The 14,061-nt window shown below is 34.3% G+C and overlaps 1 protein-coding gene across 1 annotated transcript in view; it reads left to right on the plus strand.

The window, feature by feature from the left end:
• Window positions 1-12,072, plus strand: part of miple1 (midkine and pleiotrophin 1) — a 23,582-nt gene extending 11,510 nt beyond the window's left edge. The window contains exons 3-4 of the mRNA XM_017631328.1: window positions 4,002-4,181; window positions 10,639-12,072. Coding sequence (XP_017486817.1) covers window positions 4,002-4,181; window positions 10,639-10,661 — 203 coding nt within the window. The 3' untranslated portion in view covers window positions 10,662-12,072. The remainder of the gene's footprint in view (window positions 1-4,001; window positions 4,182-10,638) is intronic.
• Window positions 12,073-14,061: the final 1,989 nt, after the last annotated feature.

Consider the following 14,061-nt stretch of genomic DNA (forward strand, 5'->3'; position numbering starts at 1 on the left):
AGCAGGCAGCAGCGGCAGTAATTCATATGGCGCTTGTGGACATGTGGCAAAAATGAGCGGACAAGCTGCCAAGTACCAACGCAGCAATTGCAATGGCAATATGCACCAACAGACACGATATCCAATTGGCTGAGCAGACAGACTGACAGACAGACAAGCGAACATACACACACAGCCCACATGGGGGGAGGGCGGCAAATTGCAATGCATAAAATACACAATGACCGTGCCCACAACAATAACGCCAACAATGAAGTACTACACATACATACATATGTATGTATGTGGCTCCGCTAAGTATCAGTAGACTAACTAACTACTTTTAAAGCCTTATGGAGCTATAACTCACATATGCACATACTTATGTACATATATTTATCGTCTTCTGTGGCATAGGCGTGGCACGCCAATCAACCACATTTACGCAAGCCTATGCGACAGGTCGTTCGCCCAACAACTGGCCATCCATCGTTTGGACCATTTGCTGTCACTGATAACGATGGCCGGCGACACAGATTGTAAAATGTAAATTGGTAGGATTTCGTTTAAATTTTATTACCGAAACTACCGCCACGTAGCGCACACATGTACAAGTAAGGATATATACAGTGATTGAAAAAATTATAGCCGCATGACATTTTTATTTTTTTAATTAAAATTTTTTTTTTAATAAAAATATAGTTAATTGTGTAACTTGTTTCAATATAATGAATAAACACTTTTGATTTTTATAGGAAGAACACCGTAACACCTTCGAAAAAAAAATTCTAAATTTTCAACGGTAATTGTTAGCCATTTGACACTTGTACTTTATTATACTGGAATTGAATGATATAAAAAATTCGTATTCAAAATCTTTCTAACAGCCGGTTTTCCCAGCAATTTAAAGGCAAACGATTTTTTATTTTCTGTCAGTTTCCACATGAAATTCAAAAAATTAAAATCATTTTTCACTTAGTAAATTGCTTTCGAGAATGTAGGAGTTGAGAGTTCTAATTAAAATGCTCGAAATTTTTACCAAAGTTTATTGATTTTTGTTACAAAATTAACAATATTTTTATAAACACAACACAAAAATTAAATAACAAAAAAATAACTAGTGAAAACTTTTCAATATTTGATGTGGTTATCATTTTTTTCGACCACTGTATTTGCGTTTACCGGAATATGCAGCTATTTGCATATATACTAGTATCTTCTTTCATGTATGTTTATGTACGAAGATAGTGCCTTAACTCGTTTCCTCTGGGCTTTTCCTGCCTTGTACAGGAAGCGGCAGCACGCACTCTCTCACATATGCACCATTAATTTCGCTGCTATGTATATGCAGCAGATCTCGGTCTTTATTGCTTAAAGAAACACTCACACATCTCCATAGTTGCAGTCATTTGCCCCATTTCATAGGCACGCATTTCTGCTTATCCGTGCATATGCAGCTCAGCACTGTGAGGAAGCATCCAATTTTGTAGTTAAATTGTTTGCGAGCATAACATTGTATGAGAATTTACGACCTTAGACCAAAACTTGGCTACCACAAATAACCAACAACTTTGTTTATTACCACTGCTACGAGTAGTAGTTTTGGTTTTATGTGCCTTTTGGTCATTTAAGTAGTCTCAAATGGTCTATTTTGTGGTGTTTTATGGGGGATATTTTCTGTGATAAGATGAAGAAGGGGTTTGTCGATCGAGTAGGCCTTTATGCCAAGCAAGTTGCTGTATTAAGAGCTTTAAGCTAATTGAGGGCGAAAATAAAGTCATATTTGTTATAAACTAAATTGTAGTGAAAGTTTATATGCATGTATATGTACATAAAGTTACTGCTATTTTCAAAAGTGTGGTTTTAAATTACAAGGCTTGGCCTGTAGATGTGCAATATTTTTTTTTTAACGGGTTGCCACCTGTTGCATATTTTATTAAAACTATTTAATAAGTTAAATGAATTAGATATTACAATATAGGGGTATCAATTAAAATGGTTTTGAAAACGCTTTACTTCTAAACGACACGTAGAAGAGTTGCCACATGTTTAAAAAATCTTATTCACATTAATTAAGGGAAAAGGTATATTATATAAGAAATATGTATATTGATATGGATATCAGACAAAAAAAAATTTTGACATATTTAGCAAGAAATAGGTGAAGAATAAAAACATTCCTGAGTAAATTTAAGAGTCCAGTAATTTAAAAGGAATGTAATCAGAACAAATCACTGATTGACAAGGTATATATTTGTAGTAAGATAACAAATGCGATGTCATAATCTTTTGGTTTGAAACAATTATTATTTGTATTTAATTAAATTTGACTTTGCAAACAGGTGGCAGAACAAGCTAAAACCTTTTTAAACCTCTTTAGCCTGACTCCCATATGGCGCTACCTATTTATTTCAATTACCTAATTTAATTTAAATGGAATTGGATTTTTTTAAAGAGTTGGCAACCCTCTACATGTAATTAATAAATAAGCCCTTTTCATACACATTTCGATTGATACCCATCTCTTAATAGTTCATTTAACTTGTTAAAAAATTTGAATTTCATTTTTAACAGGTGGCAGGTCTTTAAAAAACCTCTATTGTCTACAGGTCAAACATTTTAGTCTGACACTTCATTTTGAGATTTCAATAAAACGAATCGTGCCGATCTGATGGACTTGACAAAAAATCAGAAAATTATTTTATGCATTAGCCAAAAACCCATTATTTCCTCTTTCGAAAGTTATAAACCCGTACTATTAAATAAATTTAAAAAAAAATAACATATTTTTACATATCTTTTTTATTCATTCCATAAAATTTTTTTTTTGAAATTTTGATTAATTTGTTTGTTTTTCTGAAATTGCATTTAATTTTATTCCAAAATTTGTATTCCTGTAGTGCTCTACTATCTATATGGAAGTAAAAAATGTCAAACCATCATATTATTTCAAATAATGTATTTTTACACATTTGTTTTCGTGAAGAGTTTATGCATCGCTATGATCCTATAAAAATTCTTAGTATAAAATTTATACTTTACTTGGCTAGTGGCTTCCCGGCGGCATATAATTTATTTTATTAGGAAATTTCTGTTAAATTCTTTTTAGTGGATAAAAAGCCTAAACAAAAACACCAAACACGCTCACATTGCAGACAACGAATTTTTCGATTTTTGCCCACTTAGGCGGCACTGTGCATCCCCTCTAAACAGCTCCGCAGATAATCCAGCTCTTTTCCGTCCGAAAATGCTGCGTTGGCTTCAACTAATAGTGATGATCGATATCTCACTATCGCTTATTTTTCGATATGAACTAAAAATCACTTCTAGACAGAGTTGACCCTCTACACCATGCATTGGAGCCAAGTCGCATATGCTAACGAGGGTGGAATTGTCAACGTCTACAAAAACTCGCAATGCGAATTCTTTCATAGTGATGGCATTACTAATTTCTACAACCAGATCTTGCAAAACCCGGTACACAAAATTTCCCCGTCTGATAGGCACACTAATACAAAGACAAAGGATGTGCTAAGAGCGCTTCCCTGCGAACATGAAATTTGACAAATCTCTCCTGACATTTCAGCATGACGGACATCATGGGCCTGCAGCTTTTAGAGTATATTTAACTTAACAAAAGTATTTTAGGCGTCCACCGCATTTGAGGCTTTCAGCGCTTTATTCAGCTATAAGTTATTTATAGCGGCGAGAACGGTGAAAGCCAGCCAGCTTAGAATTCCTGCTGTATTTCATTTGAATTCAGTTAATAAATATTTCCCAATAAATTTAAAATAGCACAACTCCTCAGCCTAACCATATGTATTCACAAATACTTAAGAAATGTGTGTGGTTAAATGGCAATGCATTTATCTTTGCTACAGCATACATTTAGGTAAATGACTTTAATTATTCTAATAAATTTACTCTTTAGTTACTTGCGTACATCATTACTGAATACAATAACCAATTTTCTTCTACTTACATTTATTTTTTTTTTTGCAATTAATTCTGCACACGCGTAGCCTGCCGATATGAGAAGGGTTCCTGGTCTGAGTGTGCTACTGGGCAAATGACACGCGCTGATAAATTAAAGGCGACTAGCGATCCATCGTGCGAAGCAACACGTGTCATCAAGAAGAATTGCAAACCTGGCAAATCCAAGGATAAGAGCGCCAAGGAACAACGCAAAAATAAGGATAAAGGTGAGTGAGTGCTAAGAAGATGTACGCGTTAGTTATTATGCATATAAGCGGAATGAATATCCCTTAAGTTATTAACACTACATAAAACCAAATTGGCAAAACTCTACCCAACTGGCTAATAATTAATGACCGTATACAAGTCAAGATTAATTGGCATATTTTCACATGCATAAATTTGTATACATATTGCCATCTATTTGAGTAAGTATCTACCTTCCTAAGGGAATGCACAGCATATTTCGTGTGCGGTCAAAGCGTAATCATATCGTTGCTCATGGCGCCGAGTCAAATTAGTGAATTCTAATTGACAATTAATTAGAAGACACTGCAACTGGAACTAGGTACTATGACTACATTTTATACATGCACTCAGTGTTACCCTTGTGCGACTTAATTCCTAATTTACCTCTTTTTGAGACTTATATGGTAGACAGACGGAGAAAATTAATTTGAATTAATAAGCATAAATGCAAATTAAAATTTTACCCTTACAGACGGCAGTAATGCGAATAAACCAGCCGCAAGGTCGTGGGTTCGAGTCCCACGGCCAGTATACTTTTTTTATTTCTTTTTCATTCTTTTTTTTTATAAGTTCTATATTTTTTTTACGTTACTTTCAGTTAGTTGTTGAATTTTTAACAAAATTCATCTCTAAAAATTAAAATTAACTAATAGTAAAATAAGAACTTGATATAAAATAAAGCAAATGAAAATAAAATAAAGTAAAATTAAATATATAAATAAAATAAAATAAAAAAATATAAAATAAATAATAAAAACAAAAAATTGTTCGCAATCGCTCCAACCGAGTATCGAACCTGGCAGCTACAGGCTTGTAACTCGCAACTCTCACCACTCTTCTACCGCGTACGCGAAATTCGACTGCTTCGTTTGCTTACTTATACAAAAANAATAAAAACAAAAAATTGTTCGCAATCGCTCCAACCGAGTATCGAACCTGACAGCTACAGGCTTGTAACTCGCAACTCTCACCACTCTTCTACCGCGTACGCGAAATTCGACTGCTTCGTTTGCTTACTTATACAAAAAACAACAACTGGCCGTTTTTACCAGTGTTGTCATCGAGAATTCCTCGGATCCGAGTTAATTCCCAAAAATTTCGTGCATTTGTTCGGCTGCTTATTCTCATTTTAAAGAGGAAAATGCATGAGTTAAAGCAAATTAAGGCTGGTTATGCAAATTATCGAGCCCGTTTGTCTACCGTATTTATCTCCCTGAAACCAACTTTGGAAAGTTTTAACAAATTCATGCGACTTTTGATCCTTTTTGGCTTTTAAAATTTCATAATAATATCCTACAAGACAGCTGATTATCATATGAGTGGTTATATTATCGTTATCACTAATTACAAAAATGCTTATCAAGGNAGAATTCCTCGGATCCGAGTTAATTCCCAAAAATTTCGTGCATTTGTTCGGCTGCTTATTCTCATTTTAAAGAGGAAAATGCATGAGTTAAAGCAAATTAAGGCTGGTTATGCAAATTATCGAGCCCGTTTGTCTACCGTATTTATCTCCCTGAAACCAACTTTGGAAAGTTTTAACAAATTCATGCGACTTTTGATCCTTTTTGGCTTTTAAAATTTCATAATAATAAGACAGCTGATTATCATATGAGTGGTTATATTATCGTTATCACTAATTACAAAAATGCTTATCAAGCTATTAATTTTTGTTCAGACCATGGGAAAAAATTGAGTATTTTCCCCTCAATGTTGTCATCAGAAAGTCCTCAGTACTCATAGTCAAATTACTCAATTATGCCATACTACAAAAATAAAAGGGCTAAAATAAAACATTGCCTGCTTACTACGAAGCGGTAGTTTTCGGAAAGGTGAAAAAACTATATTTAATAATTGCGCCGGGTATCTAATATTCGGCTACACCCGAACTTAGACTTTTTTACATGTTATTATATATATATATATTTTTTTTTTTTTTTCAATTCTATTTGTTGTTTCGTAAAGCGACACATTTCTTTCGCTGTGTAGAAATTCTTGCATCTCTTCGTGCGTAGCTTATTGCATTCCCAGACATTACATTTTCTCACTGGGTTGTTATTACTCTGCCGATACACTTTTTTATGTTCCACTATTTGAAAAATTACTTTTGACCAACCTTTCTGACCAAAGGCATACAGTTATAAATTGTTTAGACTTCTTAAAAAAATAATTTTGGCACTAGCAGAATTTCGAGTATACTCTCGAAATCTTAAGCTATGATCAAAATGTCGGGAAATCGGGATATTTGATCAAAACCCCGGTCACAAATTGTACAGTTTTCAACGGATTCTAATAATCTTATATTCATTGAAAAGCGGAAGGTTGTGTGTTTCCAGTGCTTTTAGAGTTACTGCTTGAACAAAAAAACTTGAGAAAAATCCACCCAAAAAATTGTTATGGTGGGCTTGGGTTAAATGCACCTTACAATTGTAGTAAACCTACCTATACCTAGCGCTTTATCTAAAACAAACTACACATATATTTCCCTGTTTAAAAAGCGCTATTCGAGACCTTATTTGCACAAAACTTCTCTAAGCTATAAACAGGGGAAAATCTAGTTTGTTATAGGTGAAGCACTAGTTTCTTTTTTTTTTATATATAAAGAGCATTGAACTCCTTTTACCAGAACCCCTTTGGGTTTGTGAACGAGCCCAAAACGAAGTATGAAACGAGAATAAACAGTCTTAATAGCTGTACAAAATTCGTGCCAGATTTTTTTGTTTTCACAGACTGTGTTATGACACCAATGTCGATATATTAATTTAAGGAAATCAAACATTGTCTAGCCAATGCTTCCCATACTCTTCGCTGTCCTTGTTTTTTATTTACTTTGCCCACGTTACACCCATTTGACTGCTCTTCCGCAGAAGTTCGTACATGCATACATACTATGGCGTGACTGGCAAATAATGAATGGAGGACAGCGACTTTTCACGAACCGAAACATGCTACATAAGTATTAGCAGTTATCATTTATTTGCTTTATCAGTCTATGCGCATCGCTTTCATGTTTTTCTAGTCTGTGAAAATTCAATTTTTATTTTACTTCTTCGTTTTTATTTTTCACTAGCGTAGTGGGACGCTCCGTCATAACTTCGTCAAGTTAATGACCCTTTCGCTCAGATAATGCCTGTGGGTTCGGTACAAATTACTTGCGAATGCCTGGAACATGAACTTCATTACACAGAAGTTTATTTTTGGTATTCGTATTTGACGCTAAGGTGTGGCTCTAAAATGAATACTCACTGCTGCCAATTCATAACTTACTAGCTAAGCGTTTTAACACCTAGCTTCTCCTCTAATTGGGGAAGTGCCAAAAAAAAAAATCATTTTCTACCGGTTTTGCAGAAAACAAAAAAAAACATTAGCTGGTTACACCTCCTTTTTCGAAGTTTTGTCAGAGCAGACAGGCTTTTCGAAAACTAATCTGTCGGTTAGACAATTTTACTAGTGACGAAAAACTCCAAAGACGAAGAGTTAAAACTACGACAGTCGAAGCTAATTTTGACTTCAGTTGTGGATGCGATGCAGCCTTGAAAAAAAAATTATTTGTATTTTTGGAACTGACTATAAAGGGTTGGTTCAGACTAACTTGTTCTTCAATGACGCTATGTATAACCGCTCAAGCAATTTGGGGTGAGCTCAGCTCTGACTTGTGAAAAAACCGTTAAAATATGGGTACTTGAGACTGTAATATTAAAAAAAAAAAAAACAATTCCTATTACATCGTTCCCGATAATTGCGGTCAGAATGCGCAAAGGGTCAAGAATCTTTCATCATTATTGCGATTACTCCGCGGGACGTCCCTACCTACAGGTGTTATCATTTATTCTGCTACACAAAACGTTAGGGCGAACATGTAAGGCGTGATATTGATTCACCAATAGATTACTTATTTCTGCTGAATTGCCTACTGACGTTATTGTTGGTGTTGGTTTCCTAGTGGACTAAGTCCTCTAACTAAAACTGCAGAATTATAATTTTCAGCAGGAAGTCTCATTCCAAACTCCCATACGGCACATGTTGGGCCCGTGATATATATTTTGTGATTACTTTTTTACTACACTGAATCGTGCCTTCCGTATATTAAAACTTGACAGATCTAGCTTTTTTTTCAAATTTTGACCTGTGGCGTTTTTCCTTCAGAAAGAAAATACATAACTAGATTGACACTAGCGACAGTGACAGAGCCGAAATTGTGTGTGAGAATAATCGTGAGTACCTGTCGTTAAAACGAGCTAACTTCACGGTGCCCAATAGCACAACGGATCAATTCAAATGCCTTGATCAGCGCCCTGAAATGCAAGCACTTCCTTAGCAATTGGCAGTGTCGGGTGGACACAGTTACCACCTTGGTAGGACTCGAGCCCCATCTATACCTCTGCCGTACTATGGGTTCAGCACCCGGTTGCGTTGCAACTCCTCATTTAACCATTGCTGGTTCTACCTGCATTTGGGTTTAAACCACAGTTACCACGATACTCCCCGAGAACAGACTCATCTAGCACGCGATCACACTCCGGGGGAATTCTGTTCTCCGTGGCACCGGAATTAAGTCTTTAGTCAGACCGGAGTCTTCTGCCAGTTGAGCCTCCACTCGACTGGCGGCCTTTGACTGGGTACCCTGGTGTTGTCAAGCCCGAAGTTCCAATTACGCGAAACCCCCTTGGCAAAGCCGAAACCGTTCCCAATAAAAAATTTCCAAACAACGCCACTCTGTAAATATCAAACACAAATTTGAACAAATATACCAGTCGCGTGATTTGGCTTGATTCAAAGCGAACATTTGAAAGCACACTTACATGTTGTGCCTGTAACCGAGTGCGCAAAATGCTCGCTACAACTCGTTACGGCTTAGGTCGGTGTTATGCAGAAATTTTGTTCGGCAAACTACGTGCAATTGTTGTTGCAGCAAACTCGGAGAGAGCGAGTTTGGCGACTCTCACAAACTGCAGCAAATTCGGTGTTGTCATATACAAAAATTTTAGACAATTGTTGCTATACACAAACATTGCCGTGGTACCGAAAGCCAGATAACTGAATTTATGCTGTAGGAGCTTCAAAGATTAGGGCACAGTTAATTTCCTATACGATATCATAAAAAATATATTAATTGTGCGCGTTATGTACATCTGAAATTCTCGTTTCGTGTTGGCAATAGCCATGAAAACCATAATGAACGTGCAACCCTGTGCCAAACTCGACATAACCACCTCCGAGCAAACTAAGCAGCCGCCATTTAATTTGGCAAACAAAAGTTTGTCTGCATAACACCGACCTTAGTAGAGTATCCAGGTTCAAATCTCATTAGGCGGAGTATATAATTTTAAATTTTTATTTTCAGTTTTTCTTAATTATGAAAAAGTATCTGTGAAGTGCGCAAAGTAATTGTGTTCAAACGAAAAAATCTCCAGAAATAAATCTGTTCAAAGTTAACAAGAGCTTGTTTTGAGCAAAATCATTATGGTTTATTTTGTTTTTTCTCTGTGTGTCATCTAAGAATTTTCATCTAGGTTTTCTGAATTCAAGGAATTATCATTAGGGCTATTCGCAATTCGGTGCATAACAGCTGACAAATTTATGCAATTGCAGAAATATGCCATGGATTGTGAGCGACCTTTATTAAACTGTCATGGTAAAGCTTTTGCAAAACAATTTTTGTGCATCAGCTTTGGTTTTCTTTATGAATGCAATGCTTAGCATTTTTATGCTATGGATTTTCGGTATTGCAAATTTGCCAAGCCATGACAAATGCAAATGCGTGTATTTTGTTTGTGTATTGCAAATAATTTGCAATACAAATTTGCAATGCAATGATGCTAGGCCATTTGCACCGGATCGCGAATAGCCCTATTGTTTAAATTGGATTGGTTGGAAATCCAAGATTTTTTGTTGAGGCTCATTGAGTTGAAGTTGAATTCAACATGGATTGAAAATTTTGTCGGAGCAAGGAAAGAGTTGGAGTCCATCGAATTAGAAAGACCAACAGCCAATTTGAGCGAAAATGCTAATACTAAAATTTTGGAAATTTGAAGATTAATTCCTTTTCTTTACAATATTTTTATCTACCTAAGCATGTGAGTGCTTACCACTTACCAAGTAAGGTACACAGACGCATTTAAGATTGCTTGAATATTTCTTGAGGAAATAATGGCTCGCGTATGTTTAAAGGTTTGCCGGCACTTTACTAGAGGAAAAAGTGGGTTATGCGATTACAAAATTCCGATTTACTTGGTATGCGAAAAATCACGGTTTAAAAAATTAAACGCTGAAAAGCTTTGAAAAAACCTGGTTAAACCTGGTTTGGAAAACCGTGTCAATCACCCTACTACCTATATTTATATTTCAAAAAATTAATATTTTTATTTGAATAAAATTTTTGGCAACCGGTAATTTTTTACTATTAATTGCATGCCATATTTTCTCTCGTTCCAGGTGTACGCAAAGCACGCGCCTAATTCCCCAGCAGTACACTACCAACCCAGCGAAGAGTTTCAATTTGAATTAACAAAAAATAAAACTGAAAATATTGAAACGTAATGCAAACTAAATCGCATGCAAGTACTCGTATCACCACATACATAAATACACCTACAAACAGAAAAATGAAATTCGCAAAAAGGGGAAAGCTCATTTCATTTCAAAAAATCAAACAAAAACACTACTAACTGACAGACTTCTTACAAATACTTACATACAACAAAGCAAAGAAGTGAAACGAATAATAGATAAAAAAAACAGAAGGTAAACTAAGATCAGACTTAAAACGTTAAATAAAATTAACCAAACCAATGCGTAGCTGCAGCAAAGGAAAAAATAAATAAATAAATAAATAACAGTGAAAACCCTTACCACTTAAAAAGTATTTATAGAGATCTCCACAACTTGATTACAAAAATAGTAAACACTGAAAAGTACGTTTAAAATAAAACAAAAAAAAAACAAAAATACAACAGACTTATATACCATATATACATTAAGAGTTGCTAAAAAAGAAGAGTTGCAATTACATACCAAAACAAAAAGTTACAAAAACCAAAAGAAATGAAATTATTGAAATGAAAATAAAAGACAGTAAAATTATACATATACATACACATAAAGTAAGTTAGGTGGATGTGGCAGTTAAATAAAACAGCAAGTGTGTACTCGAACTGGCGGCAGCAGATGCGTCCGAACAAGAGCCGAATGTGGACGAACGCGAGGCACGAATTTCGATTAGCTATGTGATTCTGGCCGAACGCGTACCGTACGAGCGACAGTGGTGGGATGGTACGAACCGAAAGTAAATTAAAATTTTATTAAAATTAAAAAAGTAAAAGATTCAAAAATTTAAATTAAGAATTATTACTTATATACGATACAGTACGAGGAGGAGGCAAAAACAAATACATAAGTATTGAGAGGAAATGAAACAAAAGGTGAAATTATATTTGTTTTACAATGAAAGATATAAGGAAAAAGCCAAATCCAACACATTAAGCAGATTTTACTATGAAAGTAAAAAAAATAAAATAAAATTAAAACAATTGAAAAACCCCAATTACCAAAAAGTTTACAGATAATAGTTAATAAATAAAATATTTGCATTTCTATGCTGACAGAAAATTTGACACACACACGTACATACAAAGTAAACATCATCTTATACAGCTACAACAGTCTTTAACGAAGGCACACAACCATAAATACATAAAATGCATTTCAAGAAAGTTCTCTCGCTTGCAGGCACTCAATGAAAAAAATGCGATGACTTAAAGTGCAACGAAAATATTTCAAAATTGGCTGATTATTTCCAAAAATTATGTATGATTTATGCTCATTTGACTTTGTGCCATATTCTCTTTGCTTAATGGTTTATTTAAAAAACAAAACCAAATACTTTTTTAAAAATCAGCAACACTAAACAGTTTTTACATTCCTTTTCAATTTTTCAAAGTCAGGCCAAAATAATTGTCTAGCAAAGCAAGCAGTTGTCACTCACTCACAAAGGGAAACGAAAAATAATACACTTTTAAGGTGCAACAACAACTGTAGCCGTTTTTAAACAATTTAAATATGAAAATCTGTAAATATTGTAAAGAAAAGATGAATACATACATACATACACACAAACAAAGAAAATCAAAAGACTCACTCATAAATACTCATCCACTCTCTCTCTCTATTAACCATCTTTAAAATTTAAAGCTTTGCAAAAACTAAAAAAAAAATATTAAAAATTTTTTTTCTCGCAAATCGTATCCAGCTCCAGATTTTATTTTTTTCCTCGTTCGCAAAAGCATCAAAATACTCTTAAATAGAATTGAATATAGACCTTTGAGCGTTTAATAGTGACAGTTTGAATTGATGTAGCAAATCTCGAAATATTTAAATTTAACACACACGAACACAATACATACCTACATACATGTGTACATCAGAGCATCATCGCACAACTAAGCAAATAAGTTAAAATAGACAGAACTTCATGCAGAAAATTCAAACAACAAGTGAAACCAAATAAATACATACATACATATGTATGTATGCGTCAAAAGCAGCAGTTTTAAATGGGTGTTTTTAATTATTTTCGATGGACATTACAAATACAATTACAATATTTACATTAACAAAAATCCAAAACAAATATAAATTGGAAAATATGGAAATAATGCAATCCATGAAATAAACTAATGTGAACACTAAACATACAAAATACATAAAAACAAAAAAGACATTTAAACGTATATGAAGAATAAATGAGTATATAAAATTTTAAACAAATAAATAAAAGTAAATGATAAAACTTTACGATAAAAACAAAAACAGAAAAGTGCGTTTTTTTATTGAATGGCATCAGTAAAACGGTAGTACCACAACAATTTATCTATGTATATTTATATAGCTGTTCCTATTTATCTATTTCAGTCAACAGAAAGTATTGGTACGTTTATCCTTGAATACATGACGGATTTCCCAAAATCCTTACGGTTCGTATCGCTGGATTGTTAAATAAACGCTCACGATGACCAGATTACAATACAATTTACTGTATTGTACAACAAACACTTTACAATACTCGTTAAAGCAATTACAACGCTTTACTATTTGAACTTTTTAACTCAATTTCCTCTGTTCCACAACTTGTTTATAGCTTGCTGATTCGCAACTGACTGACTGTTAACTTGCTAACTGGCAACTAACTTGACTTCCACTGTGGTAGCGGCCTTATATATTTGCGCTCGCACTCATGGCAAACTCTAGAACGTTCTGAAGTTTATCGCTCATTCTCTCATTCTTTCGCTGTTCGCAGTATTCATCCACTTGACATTATTGAGTAACGGTTACTCACTGTCCAACATTCTACGTCATTCCTCGAACATTCTGCCATTTTCTCGTTATTTGCGTCGCGTTGCCGCAGTATTCGCCACAGTATTATTTTAGATAATTAAGCATCTAATAATTATTTTAATAACAATTTTTCAATATTTACCTAGAAATTGAGAACGCTGAAATAGTTATAACCAGGGGCTGAATTCTGTAACTGTGAGAAAATGCAGTATACTCCGAAAGCAAAACTCACAACTACCCTGTAGTCAAATGAACTAGTTGTAAACTACCTCACAACTAGTATGAACCGCATGCCCAACTAGTCATCCAACTATCTTTTTTCTATGCAATCAACTGGTATTTTTAACATGGGGATGTCCTATGAGATGGCAATTGTCAGATTTCGGTCAGAAATATACCAGTCTCATACTAGTTCAAAATAGACTGAAAATGCTAGGCTAATTATGGACCAAAATCACTACTTTGGGAGTCAAAAAATAAAATAAATTCATGAATATACAATAAAAAAAATACTATATTTTTATC

Source organism: Rhagoletis zephyria, unplaced genomic scaffold (assembly GCF_001687245.7).
Source record: "Rhagoletis zephyria isolate East Lansing unplaced genomic scaffold, Rhagoletis_zephyria_1.1 Rzeph_scaffold_08641, whole genome shotgun sequence".
Taxonomy (NCBI): domain Eukaryota; kingdom Metazoa; phylum Arthropoda; class Insecta; order Diptera; family Tephritidae; genus Rhagoletis; species Rhagoletis zephyria.